A 20025-nucleotide genomic window follows, 5' to 3' on the forward strand; every position below is an offset into this window, starting at 1 on the left:
TGTTCTGATTGTGGCCTCAACGCTACTGTCCTGCCTACTCCTGATACCCTTTGTCTCCCTTGTTAATCAAGAATCTATCTACCTTTCACCTTAAAAATATTCCATGACCCTGCCTCTACCACCTTCTGGGGAATAGAGTTCCACAGTCTGACGACCCTCAGAGAAAAAAATTATCCTCATCTCTGTCTTAAATAAAGCTTCTCTATTACAATCACTGGGTCCAGCCGTCCACCACCCCAGGCAAGTTACACGATGGATTGAAGGAGACACAAAGCTTGTTTATGGTGATGCTGAATCCAAGAACATATCCTGGAGGACACTCACTTTTCAACAGGCCTGGAGCTACAACCTCCAAAATTATGAAAACCTCTGTGGGAAAGCTCTTCTCATTTTGGTACAAGTCCCCAGATGTTCGTAAGGATGACCTTGCATGGATGACAGGGCTGGATGTGCCTTTGTTATTCCGGTATCTAAGGCTTAGGTGGCCTGTCCAGTTTTATTCCTTTTTCTGTTGAGGCTTGGTCCAACTGAGTGGCTTTCTAGGCCATTTGAAAGGCCAGTTAAGAGTCAGCCGCATTGCCGTGGAGCTCGAGTCACATGTAAGCCAGACCAACTAAAGATGGCAGATTTCCTTCCCTAAAACGACATTAGTGAACCAAATAGTTTTTATGACAATTGATTGTAGCACCATTACTGAGACCAGCTTTCAGTTCCAGGTTTGATGGGGTTTGGGCCTGTGTCCTCAGGGCATTAGCCTGGGCCTCCAGATTACTAGTCCAGCGACATTACCACCATGCCACCACCTTCCCCACGAGTTCATCACAAGTATCATCACTTTAGGTGCAGCAAAGTATTAAACAATGCAACCCCACAAATTGAAAGTTCATCAGGAGTCAACCATCTCCAACAAGAGAGAATCTAATCATCATCATTGACATTCATTGGCATTACCATCACTGTAACCCCCATTATCAACATCCTGGGGAGTTGCCATTAACGAGAAACTGAACTAGCCTTATAAATATTGTGGCTACAAGGGCAGGTCAGAGGCTAGGACTCCTGCAGCGAGTAACTCACCTCCTAACTCCCCAAAGCCTGTCCATCATCTACAGGGCACAAGAATACTCTCCATTTGCCTGGGTGAGTGCAGCTCTAACAACACTCAAGAAGCCTGACACCATCCAGGACAAAGCAGCCCGCTTGATTGGCACCCCATCCATAAATATTCACTCCCTCCGCCACTGACGCACAGTGGCTGCAGTGTGTACCATCTACAAGATGCACTGCAGGAACTCACCAAGGCTCCTTCGACAGCACCTTCCAAACCCATAACCTCTACCATCTAGAAGGGCGACGGCAATAGATACATGGGAACACTACCACCTGGAAATTCCCCTCCAAGCCACTCAGCATCCTGACTTAGAAATATATTGCCATTCCTTCACTGCCACTGGGTCAAAATCCTGGAACTCCCTCCCTTCCAGTACTGTGGGTGTACCTACACCATGTACTGCAGCAGTTCAAGAAGATAGCTCACCACCACCATCAAGGGCAATTAGGGATAGGCAATAAATGCTGGCCAAGCCAGCGATGCCCACATCCCATGAATTAATTTTTTAAAAATGGCATCAAGCTGCTTTTTAAAACAAATCTCATATGCTGGATGGCGATAAACCTAAAGCAAGTGAACCAGGTGCCTGCAATTGTTTGGCCAGGAGATGACTGGAGGTATGAGATTTTCTCAAAGTTACCATTTCGCCTCGTAACAATTCAAAGTCTATGTTCCCAAGCTTGAGTCAAGGCTAATTTGAACATTGAAAGGGAAAGGCAAAATGAGATGGAAACATCTATCCAATATTTAATTTAATGAACAGCATCAAGGTCACATTCTTTTCTTTTCCTGGTGAATAGCTGAAGCAAGATACCTAAAGGAAAAACCGAATGACAAACAGATTTTCTCCAGCGTTCTGCTTTATCAAACTGTTAACAGGACAAATGTTCCAGTTAGAGTTCTGTTTACACAGTGAAAATTCCACAAAACGTACTAGGAGAAATTTTAGGGATGTGCAATTATAGGGGCAATTATACGAATGCAGGAAACAGGCACATTGCTTAGTTCCGGGCCTCGATAATGAAAGCCGACACCGACAGGCTCATGACAAGCAGCATCTTGCACAGATCCAGTACCATGTTAATTTAGAGTTACTGCAACTGGTTGCCAGGAAACAGAGGAAGGCTGCTGCTTGACAGCAGTGTACTAATACTAACTGGAGAAATAAATAAAGTCGGTGTTTGGTTGCAATTTCTAACAGCAATAGTTCAAAACGCTTTGCATTGTACATTCAATGAAACCTTCCAGGATGATTTTATTTTTTAAAAACACCAAGAAACAAACCGATATTTTGGGACAGATTTACAATCTAATCCACAGGTCCTCTTTCACGTCACCTCCGATCTGCCATTTTAAATTACATTTCAATAAAGTTCCATTATCATTCAATCATTTCAACAGTACAAATAGATTCACTTCTTACAATTTTCAGGAAAACCTACCAGTCTTCAGTTCACCTCAGCTATATATCCAGTTACCAGATGTAAATATATAAGTAATAGTGATTCACATTAATACTATGTATCGTTCGCATTTAGACTCTTCCGCTGCTGCTCTTGGTGAGTTTTGGAGTCTTCCCAGGGACGTGGTCCTCGGATGTTTACCCAGTCATCTAAGCTCTGCTCCTGTAGTTTCTGTTTTAAAAAAAAAAATTGGACATTCTCACTGTCTCACATAAACATAACCAATGCTTCATGCTCTAGCCCAAGTGAAAGGAAAGCATGTAGGCTACTGAACATTTATGGGACAATGGAAATGGTAGTAATTCAGTGGGTTGAAGGACATCACAAAGCGTTTTTACAAATTTAAAAGATACCACACCCCATCAAAAATTATGATGCACCTCACCAGTGAAGTCTAGATCATAAATAACACATCAGCACCTGCTCCATTGTCCCTCAACTTAAGAATTTGCCTTTAAAGATGTGAAATTTGTCATAGGGACTTCATTTTATAATAATCCATGCATAAATCTTTAGTGCAAGATCCAACAATATCAATACACTGAGATCCAGATATTTTATGATTGAATGCGCAAATCAGAGAAGCTTTGTTTCTCCTGTAAAAGTGAAGTATTGAAAATGCCACAGGAATTTGCTCCTGTGTTACACAGTACACATCACATAGCTCAGAAATAACTAGGCAGAATAAGAATTAACAATGCATGACAAATCCTTCTCACGGGACAGCACTGATATAAAGGTCACTGTAATCAATCCGATGGTGGTCGCACATTAATCATCATACTAACTTCAGTCAATCGCAACAGCCTAAGCCCTCCAGTAAGCATTTCTCTTTCCTTCCTCCCTGCCAGCCAGTCTCCGCAAAGACCATCATCACATGGATGGCGCATTATAACAGTTAGGGGAAAGCAATAAGAGTCAACGGAACAAACCGCTCTAGGCCATGACAATGATAAACAGGGAGGAGTATAAAGTAAAATGGAAACAGGGAACAGTGCAAAACAGGAAAAGAAAGGAAAACAATGTTGGTTAAAGCCAATGAACGGTTCCTCGATGATTCAGTGGGCGAGTACACCAGCCAGTCTGGAAACTGAGCCATCCATATGAGGAAGATTCTGGGATGATCCCTGGTAGGTGTTGAGTTAACCAGCTCAAAGCTGGGGAGTCAGGTAAGGCTCCTGTTCCTGGCTGTGATTCAGCAATTTCTGCTGAAAAATGCAAACGTGCAGGTGTAGGGTGACATCAGCATTGGTCTTATGTGATAAGAATGTTCACCATCTTGTGTGAATGGCCAATAGTCATGGTACTAAGGCGGAAAATAAAAAGGCACATCATGGTGCTGTGGTATTCGAAACTTTGCTTCGTCATTTTAACTCTTCACTGATGAGCAAGGCCAGGTCTACTTTATAAAATACTCATTCTCACAACTCTCTGAAAATCAATTATGTTGTTAATTCTAGGACAGCTTCTTAATTTTTTTCTTATAGTCATCCTTGAGCCCATTATCCAGCTTAAAACACTCCAAACCAAACAGCAAAGAAATCCAAACGAGTGGTTACTCTTTGCCCAATATTGAGTTCAAATTGTCTTCCAATGAGGGCAACTCTGCTATTTAAGCCCTGAGAGCCTCAGATCCAGTTTGACTAAAGGCCATTTCACTAGTCCTCCAGCATCTTAAATACACAGAATCTATAGCAAAGCAAAACGCCGTTCGGGCCAATTGGCCTATGCTAGCCTTTATGCTCCCCATGAGTCCCCTCTTATCCCTCTTTATCTAACCCTTTAGTATATTCTTCTACTCCATTCTCCCTCATGCGTTTATCTAGCTTATCACGTTGCTATTTATTTGTAAAAACTTGTGCTAACAGAGATCATCATGGATCCCAATGACATCATCTCAATATCTGTCATTCAGATATGTGCACACTCAACAGGACTGTCTTGGTAATGATCAAGAGTGGAAATTCTTGCTGATCAATTTTCATTCACCAAGACAACAGCGCTAAGGCTATTCATAGGATCGACTGGCTAAAATTTACTGGCAAAATGGTGAGTGTAACGTGCATGGCGTTAATAGTGTACAAATAAACCTACAATTTCTGGTGAGGAAAAAATATCTTGTGAGCTGTCAATTGCCACAAAGCATTGGCAATTTCCGTCACTCCACTCGCCTTGCAGAAATGGAAACTCCCCAGGAGTTTCAGGAAGTTGCTCAGCTTGCGCACTAATTGTGAATTAAACTTGCATCAGAAAGTCACAGCTGGTACTTAACAGCGTAAAGGCCCTGTCAATGATGTGATTTACTTTCTTCCCAACGTCACGCAATCTCTCTGGCCCAAAAAAGGAACAATTCAAACCATGAAATCTCACTCCTGCAGGTAGTACATTGTTCCTTGAGGTTTTAAAATTAGAACAGTAAAACTTTGTCTTTTTCTCACCCAAAGTCATTCTTTCTTTCCCTCTTCCATTTCTCTTTCTGTACCTCATTTGATTCTAATTTACCATATATCCCTCTCCATTGGTCTGCTTTTTCTCCTCTTTAAGAATCCCCGTTGGACCTCACTCACCGTGTCATTACCAGCTCATACTTTCAGCAATTTGCCATCCAAAATTTTTGAGCTCAAGGGACAGGGAAGAAGTCTAACTAACAGGGCAAGATGCCCTGCTCCAGTAAATTCATTGACCAGCTAAAGACTGAATGTAGAAACTTCTAACCCATTATTGTTCATCGACGGTCTGGATAACATTTTTAAAATTCTTTCATGAGGTGCAGGCGTCACTGGCAAGACCAGCATTTGTTGCCTATCCCCAATTGCCATTGAACTGATTTGTTTACTAGACCATTTCAGAGGGCAGTTAAGAGTCAGCCACATTGCTGTGGGTCTAGAGTCACATGTAGGCCAGGCCAGGTAAGGACAGCAGATTTCCTTCCTTAAAGGGCATCAGTGAAGCAGATGGGTTTTTACGATAATCAATGATAGTTTCATGGTCACCGCTGCTAGCTATTGAATTCCAGGTTTTATTAATTGAATTTAAATTCCACCAGCTGCTGTGGTGGGTTTTGAACCCATGTCCCCAGAGCTTCAGCCCGGACCTCTGGAATACTAGCCCAGTGACACTACCTCTGCGCCATTATCCCCACCCCACCCAATACCCCCACTTTTCTTATGAAGAAATGTTGTTCATTTTTATTACGAAACAACAAACCAATCTTGTAGGAAAACATCAGCTAAGTGAAATCATACAGAAGGGAGGAGTAAAGGTGGCTGGAGGAGCATTCAAGCTGCTGGCAAGAAGATAGATAAGATGAGGACCATAATGTTTTGACACGACAGCGTTGGGGGATTACCAAGAAACAAGGAGGCACCATGGAGGGTGGCGGGAGGTCTGAGGTAACATCAAATGATATGATCTAAGGAACAATGTGCATTGTGATGCATCCAGAAATTTTGAACCAAAAGGATTAAACAATTTAAAATCGCAGTGAAATGGCCTCAAACTTAGATTATGAACATTAATCTCTTTGAGATCTGTTGTTCAGGCTACACAGTTTTTATACTCCACCTGGTACTCTGATTCCACTGTAACTTCATTTTTATTCTTGTTCAATTGAGCTTCAAGGGCTGGATCAATCTGAAAAGTGAGGAGAGACAAATGATTTAACTTAAAATAATAAACTCAGAAGGAAGCTAAAAACAACTACAATCATAATCTTAATTATGATTGTATCTTAATCAGGTTACAATATTTATTCTGCTCAAATTCAGAGCCACTTGAACTTTCATGGCATTCCTAAAAATTATTAGCATATGACACCTAAACTGTGCAATGACCCGGAATTTTTAGCACTTTACTCCTTATATCAACATTGAAAGCAGGATTGCTTCAGTTATTCAGCAGGCTGTCTCGAGAGCATCGACATGCTATGTAACCACAAAGGGTATCCCAGCTAAACCTGAGCCATTCACCTCCTAATGTCCACAAATGAGCAATTTCCCCACAAAAAAAGGCCACTGGATAGCAATAAGGAGCAGGAACTCATGAGTTTGGTTTTTCCTTAACGCAAGGATATGTAGTCAATCGTAGCATTGCAAAACTGTCCTTGGGATTAATCAACTATGGACCGGGATCTTCCATTCTAGCATTACACCAATAATTACCTTATCCAGTAAGGCACTGGAGGGGGGTCACTCATTATTCCTACAAGAGCTCTTATTATGGCATCATATTCAGACAGCTTTTACAGCCGGTGCTTTGAAGTTTCTTTTCATTTGACTTTAGCTCTGAGTGCAAAGTCACTTGCAATTTCTGATTATATGATCTTTGGAAGATATGCAACATAATAGGTTTAAGCAATTTTTTTTTTTACACGTTGTTTAAAGCCTTTGAACAGAATGGCGATTTGGGAATTTTGATGGTATGGTGGGTTAGGACAGCAATCCATTTTCACCAGAGACAAGTTACAAATCCAATGCAGGTAGGAAAGGTGACCGCACCCTTCTATAGCAAGTTCCCAATCTTTGCCACAACCTCAGGGAGCGGCAGTGAATATGGTGAAGTTTTCAGCTTGACCAAGTGGGAGAGAGTCTCTCATCTGAGCCAGAATGCTGAAGCATGTGACAAGAATCAAGTATTTTTGTGTCCTTGTGGTTAGCAGTTGATCCAATCACTGTGCAGAGCAGTTAAATAATAAAATTGCATCACAAACCTTAGTTTGATACAATTCTGAAGCTTTCCGTGATAGAGGGAGATCATTCAAATTTAAACAAGTGCTGTGCAATTGCTTTAACTTGTATTTAAATGACAGTTCCTTTTCAAATTTAAGGTAAAAATAATGTCTATATTAAAGTTAGATAATTGCTGACTGCCCATATATAAGCTGGTTTGCTCAAATCAAAGGATGGCAGTAAAAATCGCACAAGAAGCAATTTGAAGATTCATAGAGGAAGTCAGCAATCAACTAAATGTGACATTCTTGAAGGGAGAAACACCACTGAAAAGTTATCGCCAAAAGGTTTAGTTTGGTTCTTGAAGTTGTGATCTTTATTTAGCATTTTGTCTACTCGACAAGTTAGATGGAAGGCTGCTTCTTGTAAGTATAAAACTACTGGTCAGCCTCTGATAGCACTGCACACAGGATATCAAGACTAAATGAGGTCTTTAGATGAAGCAGAGTTAGACAACAGCAACTAATGGGACCAGGTTGTGTCGATGTGATTCAGTCACCATTTCAAGATTGCACATTGTCACTTTTATATATGTATAGTTAAATATGGAAAAGGAAGTGAAATGGTGAGTGGTGCTGGTTGGAGCATAGGAGTTGCTCTGCAGTACACTGCAGTACAAGCTGAGGCGCTGCTGATGTAAAAACTGAGATTATAGTACAACATCCTGCCAGCGCTGTTAGCTATAGTGTGACCAAAAGGATTAGACAATTTAAGATTACAGTTATTTAATTACAGATTTAATTTTGAATGTGTACGTAGGAATTTATAACAGAAAAGGCTAACATATTTAGCTGATAGTTACATGCTTGTTCATCTTTTGTGAAATAAGTTAACATTTCATTCTTAAAACAAGGTCTGTGATAATGAAGTTTATAAGGAAGAAGCTTATTAAATATTAGGTATGTCCAGTACCCAAAGGCAATGGTTGGACCAGGGTTTTTGTTCTCCTGGGCACATCACTGAAGGTTTACCTAGATCTTCTGGTAAGGATAGACATCAAAGTATGGAGAGCTGAGGCTCATTCATTAGGGCGGTTTAAGATACAAGAGTCAAAACAATCTTGGCAAAGGTTAGAAGGCCGCAGAACTTGAACACATATATCTAGGCTGTTATTTCAATGTGGTGCTGCAAAAGATGTTTGCCATGTTTCAACTTATTTTTCCCAATTGGTCTGAAAAGAATTTTTGGTTCTCTCTGTTAGAAGGTCAGGCTCAAGATTGTAATGATGAATTCTCAAAGGTTCAGCAAACCTTGATCTGAAAGCAATAAAAAAGTAACTATCTTGGAGCAGCTGAAGCGAAGGCTGGCTATGAATTCTGATGAACTTACTCGAAGGGTTAGGCTTTAAGAACTGTTGAGCTCATCAGTTTGAGCCAATAAGCTTGGTAGCAGATCCCAGAGAGAATTAGTTGTAAGGCTTGAATGGCTTCCATTTATTGACCACAGAAGCGTCCTAGTTGCCAGATAGGTTGTCATGGCTGCTGTGCCAAAGGGAGGGGTGAGGTCTGAGGCAGGTCTGATTGGCAGTAAGATGAGATACTTGACACCTGGTGAAGGGTCAGCGATCAAGTCTTTGTGCTCAAGTTTGAATTTGCAAGTCAGAGGGGGAGAAAATTTCTGTCGCCTCTGCTGTTTACACCAGTCACTTCAGCAAATAATAACTATAAAGTAAAGCTAAGCCGATACCAAGAGCTACGTTTACACAATTATGTTTGGAGTTGTGGGCAACAATAGGAAATGGGCAACATTTCACTCAAAACTGTTTCACTAGTTCTGAAGAAGAGACATATTGGAGTCAAAACATTAACTCTGTTTCTCCCTCCACAGATGCTGCCAGACCGGTTGAGTTTTTCCTGCACTTTGCCTTCATTTCAGATCACCATCCACACTATTTTGCTTTCATTAAAGTGACAATCTATATGCCTGTGGCAGTGATGTTCCAGATCCTATTGCACTGTACAAAGAACAGGGAGTTCTGCCAGTACATTGGCAAAAAAAAACTCATTCTCCAATTAGCACCAACAAAATCAGATTAACTGATCATTTAGCTCATTGAGAGATTTAGTTTCAAAAACAGGCTGCCTCATTTAAACAAAGTGATTATTTTACATAAGACTCTGGAGTATTTCAGAGAGACACTATTTCAATGCAAGTATTTTCCTTTCCAGCTTTGAGCACATCATCTGGTTGTCAATGGCTGGGAATGGGGACATTCTTCGACAGCAGCCAGAAGAACATGGGCAGCAGGCGCACCACCACCAGCAAGTTCCTTTCCAAGTCACAAACTACCCTGTCTTAGAACTATAATCACTGTTCCTTTACTGTCATATTTCCAAGTCAGGATGCTGAGTGGCTTGGAGGGGAACTTGCAGGTGGTGGTGTTCCCATGTATCTGCTGCCCTTGTCCTTGTAGATGATAGTGATCGTGGGTTTGAAAGCTACTGTCTAAGGGGCCTAGGTGAGTTCCTGCAATCCATCTTGCAGATGTTGGACACTGCTGCCTGTGGTGGAGGGAGTGAATGTTTGTGGAAGGGGTGCCAATCAAGCGGGCTTGCTTTGTCCTGGATGGTGTCAAACTTCTTGAGTGTTGTGGGAGCTGCACTCATCCAGGCAAGCGGAGAGTATTCCATCACATTCCTGACTTGTGCCTTGTAGATGGAAGACAGGCTTTGGGGAGTCAGGAGGTGAGTTACTCACTGCAGGATTCCTAGCCTTTGACCAGCTCTTGTAGTCAGTGTTTATATGGCTAGTCCAGTTCAGTTTCTGGTCAATGATAACCCCCCAGGATGTTGATAGTGGGGGGATTCGGTGATGTTAATGCCATTGAATGTCAAGGGCCGATGGTTAGATTCTCCCTTGTTGGAGATGGTCATTGCCTGGCACTTGTGTGGTGCGAATATTACCTGCCACTTGTCAACCCAAGCCTGGATATGGACTGCTTCAGTCGCAAATGGTGCTGGACATTGCTAAACATTTGGTCTGAGACCAAAAGAACTCTGCTGACCAAGATCAGGAAGAGACAGTTGGAATTTTTTGGGTATGTAATAAGAAATCATGGTTTAGAAAGTCTGATGCTGATGGAAAAGATTGATGATAAAATAGATCGAGGTAGACAAAGTATAATCTTTCTAAAGAGTCTTGCAGACTGGATGAATGTACCACCAACGAAGATGATCCACACCTCCAGAGCAAGATTAACATGGATTAACATGGAGATCTATGGTCTCCAATGCCCTCTTAGGGCATCGTACCTGAAGAAAGAGAGAGACAGACTCCAGCTGAGGCCTAACCAGTGACGTGTCAAGGTTTCGAGTAACTTTTTTCCTTCTGTACTCTATGCGTCTATTTATAAAGCCGTGGGTCTTGTATGCTTTTAGAACAGCCTTATCAATTTGCCAACTTCAAAGATTTGTGGACCTAAAGCTCTAGGTATCTCTGTTCCTACACCCCTCTTTAAAACTGTACTATGTAGTTCACGTTGACTTTCCTCATTCTTCCTTATTAAATGCATCATTTCACACTTCTCTGCATTAAATTTCATCGACCATGTATTGGCCCATTTGACCAGTCTGTATGACTTCACCTCCTGAAAGCTTACTATCCTCCTCATTGCTTACAACATTTACAGCATTTCCAAGTTTGGAGTGGTCTGCGAACTTTGAAATGTTGTCTCCTATACCCAAGTCCAGATCAATATCAATCAAAAATACCTGTGGACTGAGCACTGGCCCTTGGGGGGGCATCATAGTATGCATGTTCTTATGACAGTGCAGTGAAGCAAACAGGAGCATTAGCTACACACTTACAGCAGATTTCAGAAGAATCTGCACAAAGCAAGACCTGGACAATATTCAGGCTTGGGCTGATAAGTGACAAGTAACATTCGTGCCACACAAGTGCCAGGCAATAGTCTCCTCCAACAAAACAAGTCTAACCGCCTTCCCTTACATTCAATGGCATTACCAGCCAGCACTGAATCCTCTACCATCAACACCCTGAGATCACAATTGTCCAAAAATTTAACTGGACCAGCCATGTAAATGCCGTGGTTACAAGAGGAGGCCAAAGGTTAGGAATCCTATTACAAGCGCCTCCCAACTCCCCAAAGCCTGTCCATCATCCAAACGGCACAGATCATGAATAATCTCCACCTTCCTGAATGAGTGAAATTCCAAGAACACTCAAAAAGCTTAACACCATTCAAGGCAAAACCATCCGCTTGATTGGTAACCCCCTGCCACCTTAAACATTCACTCTCTCCACCACCTGCGCATGGTGGCTGCAGTGTGCACCATCTACAAGATGGAGCAGTTCAAGGCAGCAGCTCACCACCAACTTCTCAGGGGCAATTAAGGATGGGCAATAAATGCTGATCTTGCCAGTGACACCCACATCCCATAAATGAATGAATGAATGAATATGAATATATTGTATATATATATATATATATATATATACACAAATATATATGAATAATATATATATTTATATATATATATATTATATATATATATATCAGAAGGACATAGAAGCACTGGGGAATCTGCAAAGATTTACAGGGATGGTATCATATCCAAGATATTACAGCTATCAGGAAAGATTGAACAGATTAATGCATTTTCATTTGAAAAAGAGAAGTCTTCGAGATGACCTGATAAAGGTGTTTAAAATTATGAATGTATTGAATAGTGTAATGAAGAGTGAATGTGTCCACTTGTGAGAATCCAAAATTAGAGGCCATCAATACAAGACAGATACTGGTGAATCAAATAGAGAAAGGAGGAGAGTTTTCTTTATTCAGAGTGCCTAGAGTGTGGAGCTTACTACCATAGGAAATGGTTGAGGTAAATAACACAGGTGCTTTCAAAAGGAAACGGTCAAGTACACAAAAGAAAAGGTAATAGGTTATGGTTAAAAAGATTATGCTGAAAGGCTGAGGTGGATGAAATGGGAGGAGACTTGTGTGTAGTATAAACACCAGTACAGACTAGTTGGGCCGAATGGCCTATTTCTGTGTTGCGCATTCTATGCAATTCTTTGTGATCTACTGCATAAAAACAGTAACTTCACACTAATGCATTTCAATAGTGAGACGGATGGCGAAATGCTGTTTTTGTGAAGCTAATGGTAGATTGGTGCAACTAGGACAGCAACTTCAGGATATTTGAGTTTACTGCATATCTGCTTCTTGCCTTGCTATACCAGTTGCACATAGATAATTGAAGTTAGTCTCACCATTACTTTGACAGGAAAATCTGGGCCAGTGTGTCCTTGCAGTGTCAAAACTCTGTACATCAGGTGGTTAGTGTATTAAGCATTGTTATAACAAATTCGATAATATAAATATAGAATTCAGCACATAAACACATCATTACCAGGTTTCTACATGATTATTGTACAAGATTGCAGCTCTGGATTTATGACAGCACCATTATGTAGTGCTTTACTAAGTGAGACATAAACAAAACCTTATTAATCAGGAGCTTGGGTTCATAAACTGCTGCTATTATTAGCAAAAAGCATCTAATATACATAGCACTGAATCTGGAAACTTAAAGATCGCAGCTCCAACTACCGGATTTCCAAGAACTAAACCACTTCCTAATACAGAGAGCTTCCCAATACATTCCCTAAATGATCCAGACATTAGTGCTCAGCATAGCAGCAAGAGTTGACCCAGTGCCAAATTTCTAGCAATAAGTAAAGTCTTTCTTGGAAACTTGGTTTTGTGGAGACACCTAGCTGGGAGTGTATGTACACAAATCTTTGAAGGTGGCAGGACAAGTTGGGAAGACTGCTTAAAAAGCACATGGAATCTTTGGGTTTATTAATAGCGGCAATGAGTACAAAAACAAGGAAGTTATGCGAGACCTTCATAAAACACTGGTTAGACCTCAGAAGGAGTGCACGCTCAATTTTGCGCAACACAATTTAGGAAGGATGTCAAAGCCTTAGAAAGTGTGCAGGCGAGGATTATTAGAATAGTACCAGGTATGAGGGACTTTGGCTGTATGGAGAGACTGGAGAAAAGCAGAGTTGCTCTCCTTCAGCATATTCCAAATCATGAAGTGTTCCAATGGAGTAAATCATGAAAACTATTCCTAGTGACGGACAATCAGCAACCCAAGGACACAAGTGGTGAGGTAAAAAGCCACAGGAGGCATGCTTTTTTAAAAAAAACGTAAGAAGTTATGATCTGGAATTAAAGAGGGGTGAAAGCAAATTTCAAATAAATACTTGAAGCGAAAAAAATTACAGGCTGTGGGGAAAAGGAGGGGAATGGCACTAGCTGGATAACTCCACCAAGCAGTTAGCTGAACATCCTCAATGTGCTCTACCATACAACGATACTATGGAAAGGCATGACTGAGGTGCCTCTTTAAAAACTATTAAGGTCACTGCAATACTCAACTTCCACACAACAGGATTCTAGATAAGCCATTGTATAAAACAAGATACTGATCCCAAATTTGCCAAGGAAAACATCTTTTATTACTTTCCCAGTGAAAAGCAGCCAGCAACTGGAGAGGAGACAGAACTTTTATCATGCGATAGATTTTCCAAGACTCAGATGGTACAGGTAACATCCATATAGCTTCCAAGAGGTCACACATCAATACAAATGTACTTGTCTAAAGGAAGTGATGCTGCTCCATAAATGCTCATGTTTCAGATCACAAATTATTGTCTTTTATCCTGAGAGCAACCATTAGGTTTTTATTTGCAAAGACCAGATTATTTTCAAATTGTCTTTTGGTCTCGCCCCTACCTATCTCCAGTTCTACAACCTTCCGAAATCTCGGCTTTCCTCCATTTCCGGCCTCTTGTGCATCCCCGGATATTAACCGCTCTAAAAACTGACAGCCATGCTTTCAGGTGCCTGGGCCCTAAGTTCTAGAGTTCCCTCCCTAAACATTGTTGCCCCTCTCTCTTCCTTTAAGACACTCCTCAAAACCTATCATACTTGCCCTAATATTTCATGGCTGGATGTTACACTCCACCTCCAGCAGGTTTGAAGACAGGGAGGGGGAAGCATGTGAAATACACCGGATGGCCTTCCTGCCATCTACCCGCCCACCCCCAACCTGTCTGAAATTTTACAGTGGGGGATGGGGAAACTTTGTGCAGCCCGTCCTTAGACCTATGGATACCAATCAGTGGTCATTCAATGGCCACTTAAGGGCCTCATTCCACTGTCACCAATATGGCAGGGGTGGCCCTATGCCATGCAGGAAGTCTGGTAGCTTTAGCTGCACTGGCTGGTATTGGGGGACAGGGGAGGAGGGAACCTCCTTTGTGGGTCCCTGGGGCCTATTGGAGGCACCCTCCCCAATGTCACATCCTTATCCCCTCCCCGCCAGCCTGAATCCAGCCCTTCACCCTTTTCACTGAGACCCCCGACCCTGGGCTTACCTCAGCAAGGTGGGACTACCTGTAGTCCTCAGCAATGGCCACCGCTCCCAGCTGGCGCCACTGGGACCTACAGAGCTGCTGGCCACCCAATCGGACGGCAGCTCTCTAAAGGCAGGACTTCTTCCCAAGGTGGGATGGAAGTCTCGTCTTAATACTGTACCCAGTCGTTTGGTAGTGCAGATCTTAGGTATTGATGAAAAAGAGAGACATGCTGTGTTAGCTTTACGCCTTGCACTCATCAGGACAGATCGCAAGATTTACAACAGTAAAGAGAACAACAATTTATATTGCACGACTGATAGAGGCATTGCCATGGAGAATGAACCGGGGAATGGTGGTCCCCCAAGCTTTTGTTCAGTTGAAAAAGTCGCAATGCGTGGATATGCTCCTTCTGTCTGCAAAGGACAGGGCCCCATGTGTGAACGTGTGTGGCTTCTAGCATGTGTAAGTGAGCCACACCGCGAGCCCGAGTGATAATCTTAAATTAGTCTTCAGTGTAATTCTTAGCACAATCAGGATTGTTTAACAAATGAAGTGTGGCCCAATCGCAGAATCACATCTAATGTTGGACATTATGTTTTAAGTTTTGCAAACACAGCCTGGTTGGGTACAGTCAGTACTTTGCCTGGTGCAAGGTATGTTCTGTTTGATGCAATTTGCCAGTCATTGGGACATAAGACCTACATACCTGGCAGCACACTAGCACTGAGGTTCATATACCACTTTACTCATTTGCGATAGGCAGAACATCTTTTTGGCTTGACAGCAAAATCCTGTTAGTGGCGAATACCACTCGCGTTGCTACAGCATAGTAACAGTGTGAAAAGGCTAGCTTCGCCTGTTGCTCAAATTTTTGAGACACCTTACCCTTCCAGGATAATCTGAGGTAAACAGGGCACTTTCATAACCCAAAGTTGGCTAGTGGTGGCCTTAAGCCCATTTATGAGTTTGTGTGATATATAGGGTCGTCATTATCCCACAGAACGACTCTGGTGTGCCTTATTTCAACATCGAGATTGCAAAGTGAACAAATGGCTCAGGCCCCATTTATGGTTGCCGATAAGGTCAATCTTATAGCATGTGGGACTGTAGGAATCCCAACGCGTATATTGACCAGTGAAGCTACCTTTCACTGTTCCCAGTCTTAATTGCTGCCGGACAACCATCAGGATCATGGGCGGGATCCCCATCTCCGACCTTTTAGCCCTAGTGGGGGAGGGGGGGCAGGGACCCCTGTAAGATCCAGCCCCATGTGTCTGAGTATCAAATTTTGCTCGATAGCCTTTTACTACATTTAAAGTGCTATATATTGAAAATTGTTGTTGTTAAAATTTTTGACTAGATTAAATGTGCACTTTAGCAGGCTGAGGTAGGATTTCTCTACAAATTAATAGAGATGCTGACTGAAGATATACAGGTCAGTACACTAGTTGGAATTCACAAGATTTTTGTTTGATCTATACGATTGTGTGCACACAAGCACGACAAAGATGTTACATCTTTAGAAAGGAATTAATTGTTACAGTGCATTCAAGAAGCTGGTTTCTTGGTTCATCATTTAAAAAAAGGTTCTGCTTGTGTTCTGGTATTTTTAGATACAGGTCCAATTAGTCCTGGTGGCCTCATATCCTAGTGACGCACAAGCTGTAAAAACTACTCTTTATGAATAAAGCTTAGGAACATAAGATCAGGAGTGGGGTGTTCAGGCCCTCAAGCCTGTTAAACCATTTATCAGCTCACGGCTAACCTGTACCTCAACTCCATCTGCCACCCTTTCGCCATCTCTCTCGATAACTTAACCCAAAAAAAATCTTAACAACCCCAGTCTTGAAAATTTCAATTGACCCAACAACCACAGGCTTTTGGGGGAATGAGAGCTCAAGGCTTTTTACCACCCTGTGGGCAGAAAATGCTCCCTAATTTCACTCCCAATTAATCCAGCTCTAATTTTAAGATGAAAACCCTTTTGGATCATCGGAGCAGAGGGAATGGTTTCTCCACGTCTGCCAACCAAACTCCCTTTTCATTTTAAAGGCTTCAATTAGATCAGTTCTCAGTCTAAAACAAGGAAATGCAAACTTCATATCTTTATTCATCTCTCCTCAGTCGTATCCTTATTCTCCATACTTTTAAGGCAATAACACATTCCAGAATCTTATAGGTGTCCATGAAGCCTCCAATGATTAACAACTCATAGTTTGACCTAGAAGATAATTCAAAATGACAAACCCAGTTTGAATCTCAATACAGAAATTTGAGGGGTCTCATTTATTGCACACTTAAAACAAAAGCCATGGCACAGCCATAAATCTGAAATATCTACACTTGCTGACATGATAATGCAAAATGTCACGAAACCACAAAAGTGTGTTTTTAACATCAAGCACACACTGACGCATTTCAGTGTCAGCTCAGATATATTTAGATTAAAACCTAATAAAGCAGCGGAACAAAGCAATTTCATTTTAATGGGGGATATTGCAAAGATAGGAATGTAAGAAAGAGCAGGAGTAGGCCCATTCAGCCCTTCAAGCCTGCTCTGCCATTTAGTGAGATCATGGTTGATTTTCTACTTCAACACCATTTTCCTGCACTACCCCTGTAAGCCTTGATGTTTTTAATATCTATCGATCTCAATCTTGAGCATATGCGATAGTTGAACAGTCACTGCTGCATTATGTCAGCTGTCTCACACTTGTCCAAGAAGATACTAAAACATGTCCACTACCTTAACTCTTATTGCAAGAGACAAAGGACCAGGTGACATTTCGGTGGCAACTTAGGCTCAGTTGGTAGCAAACTCGCCTCAGTCAGAAGGGTACGGGTTTAAGGCCCAATATCGGCACAGGGCATATAAACCTCAGGGCATAACTGAAGTGCAGCACTGGCTGGGGGGGCGGAGCATCCTTTGCCTTCCTGTTCAAGTGGAGGTTGAAGAACTCTGGGACAATTCAAACAATATCAGGGAGCTCTCCCCATGTCAGTCAATATTCCTTCCTGAATTCCCACCAACAGATTTACTGGCCATTCATCTGAATGCAAATTTGTGGGATCTTGCTGTGCACAGCCATATGCTTGCCTATGCAATAACTCATAATATCTGAATCAAGAGACATTTTAAAGAGTTACATTTATATAGTGCTTTATAGCATCTCTTTGTGGGACTGCACCTCACTGGGACCACCACATGCTATCAGATAGTTATCAGATTTACACTGTTGCAACTACTTGAACCTTTCAATATTTTTCTTTCAATGTAATCGCAACTGCAAACTTACCAGCACCACCACTCCTGCTCCAGCTGTCACTCTACAGGTGTATAAAGCACTGCATATCCTCTATTAATTACAGGGCTGCATCTAGAGCAGTAAGGGATAACAGCATGGTGCTCACATACTGAGAGACAGCTGAAGCAAAGGTGGTAGGAATGGGAGCAATGCTGACACGTAGGTTTGGCATAGGAGAGGCAGAACTGGCACATAAAGGCACAGTTGGAGCTGGTGCAGCAGTACTGATGTACAGATAGAATTAAGGGATTGCACTGACACATGGAAATACTGGTGCTGGAATAGGCAGGGTAGTACTGATCACATTTATTGCACAAAGTGTGTGTGTTTGATTCGAGGTTGGCCCCATACAAAATAGACTGTACACAAAAGGTGCTGGTTTTACGGTAAACTCCCCTACACGATGACTGCATGCGGAAGTACTGATCCATGCAGACCAGTGAGCTCTCAGATCTGAGCTCAGTTCTAGGTTCATTCGAACAGGGGTAATGGTGATGGGACAACTGTTGACTTTGGTGTCCCTGGGCTAAGGAAGGAAATAGAGGAAGACCTGTCGAGGAAAAAAAGTCCCAGCTCGTGCTCCTGGATCACTATCCACTAACTCCCAGCCAGAAGGTGTATGGGTGTAAACACTGGAGGAGGGTAGGTTAAGAAATGCTGGAAATAGTGGGTTATGGCAGAATCTGTGGAGAGAAACAGAGATAACTGTAATAAACTTAGAGTGCAGTACAGGTAAGAAAGTGAGCTTTATTAACAAACTCCAGATGAGGCTACATGCTTGCTCCAAGACAAAGGCTAAAAAGCTCCACCCCTAAGATTTCCCACACTTAGGGCTGATTGGTCTATACAGTCACATGATCCCCAAAACAGTAAGAAATGGTTTAACTTACAATCATTATATTCTTCCCCCTTTACTTTTGTTTTACCCTCTTATTTACAAAACATCTTAACCCGTATTATATACAATTATATACAGTTCATACCATTATAAATTTAGTCTTTGAGGAGGTTTTCGGATTCGGGTAGAGCGACACAACTTGACAACAGGAGGTTCTTCCATTGGGTCAACTTACACAGGAACTGCAGCCTCAGGAATATCCCTAGACAACTGCAGCTCAGAATTACTTACTTCAGCAGAGACATCAGGTATGTCTATTGTTTGTCAAACTGGCATCTCGGGTGTCAAAGTTTCAACTTCGATTTCAAGTGGATTAATTAGCTGTTGGAGGGTTTTTCGACTTTTGAGATGTATGTTTGACTCGTGATTTCTAAGAATCCTGTTTTCCACTTCTACCTGATAAGAGAAAGGTCCTGTTTCAGAGACGATTGTACCAGGGACCCATCTCAGTCCAGTTGCAAAATCTTGTACAAAAGTCGTCTCTCACGCAGTAAACTCTTGACCTTTACTGTCACCGTCATGATTTGCTTTGACTCCCCTAGTTTCTCTCCACCTTCCCCTCTAAATTAGGGAATACTAGACTCAATCTCATATGAAGTCGGTGCTTGATTAACAATCCTGAAGGTGTTAAACCAGTGGTCGTATTAGGAGTTGTGCAATAGCTGAACAGGAATCTTGAAATTCATGTTTCTAATGTTCTCTTTAATATTTTCCTTCATGTCTGTTTTAAAGGTTTTACCGCTCTTTCGGCCAAGCCATTAGATGAGGGATGGTACGGTGCTGTTCTGATGTGTTTAATTCCATTTAAGTTCAGGAATCTTTGGAATTCAGCACTAATGAAAGCCGTGCCATTGTCTGACACAATAGCTTCAGGTAAACCATGAACACAAACTCTGGCGCAGTTTATCAATGGTTGCAGACTAAGTAGGTGATCTCACTTCAAACATGACCATCCATTTGGAATATGCGTTGATAATCACGAGAAACATGGTACCTAGAAATGGTTCTACATAGTCCATATGCAGTCTAACCCAGGGCCGAGCAGGCCACTCACATGGATGCAGTGGAGCTGAAATGGGCACCTTCTGCTGTTGCTGACACTGGAGACGGTGTTTCACCATTTTTT

The 20025-nt window shown here is 41.9% G+C and overlaps 1 protein-coding gene across 1 annotated transcript in view; it reads right to left on the bottom strand.

Annotated features, from left to right (window-relative positions):
* Positions 1-1850: 1850 nt before the first annotated feature.
* Positions 1851-20025, bottom strand: part of cox16 (cytochrome c oxidase assembly factor COX16) — a 49989-nt gene continuing 31814 nt past the window's right edge. The window contains exons 4-5 of the mRNA XM_078563301.1: positions 6139-6207; positions 1851-2745 (exon numbers count right to left, since the gene is read on the bottom strand). Coding sequence (XP_078419427.1) covers positions 2629-2745; positions 6139-6207 — 186 coding nt within the window. The 3' untranslated portion in view covers positions 1851-2628. The remainder of the gene's footprint in view (positions 2746-6138; positions 6208-20025) is intronic.

This window comes from Cetorhinus maximus, chromosome 18, assembly GCF_964194155.1.
Source record: "Cetorhinus maximus chromosome 18, sCetMax3.hap1.1, whole genome shotgun sequence".
Lineage (NCBI taxonomy): Eukaryota > Metazoa > Chordata > Chondrichthyes > Lamniformes > Cetorhinidae > Cetorhinus > Cetorhinus maximus.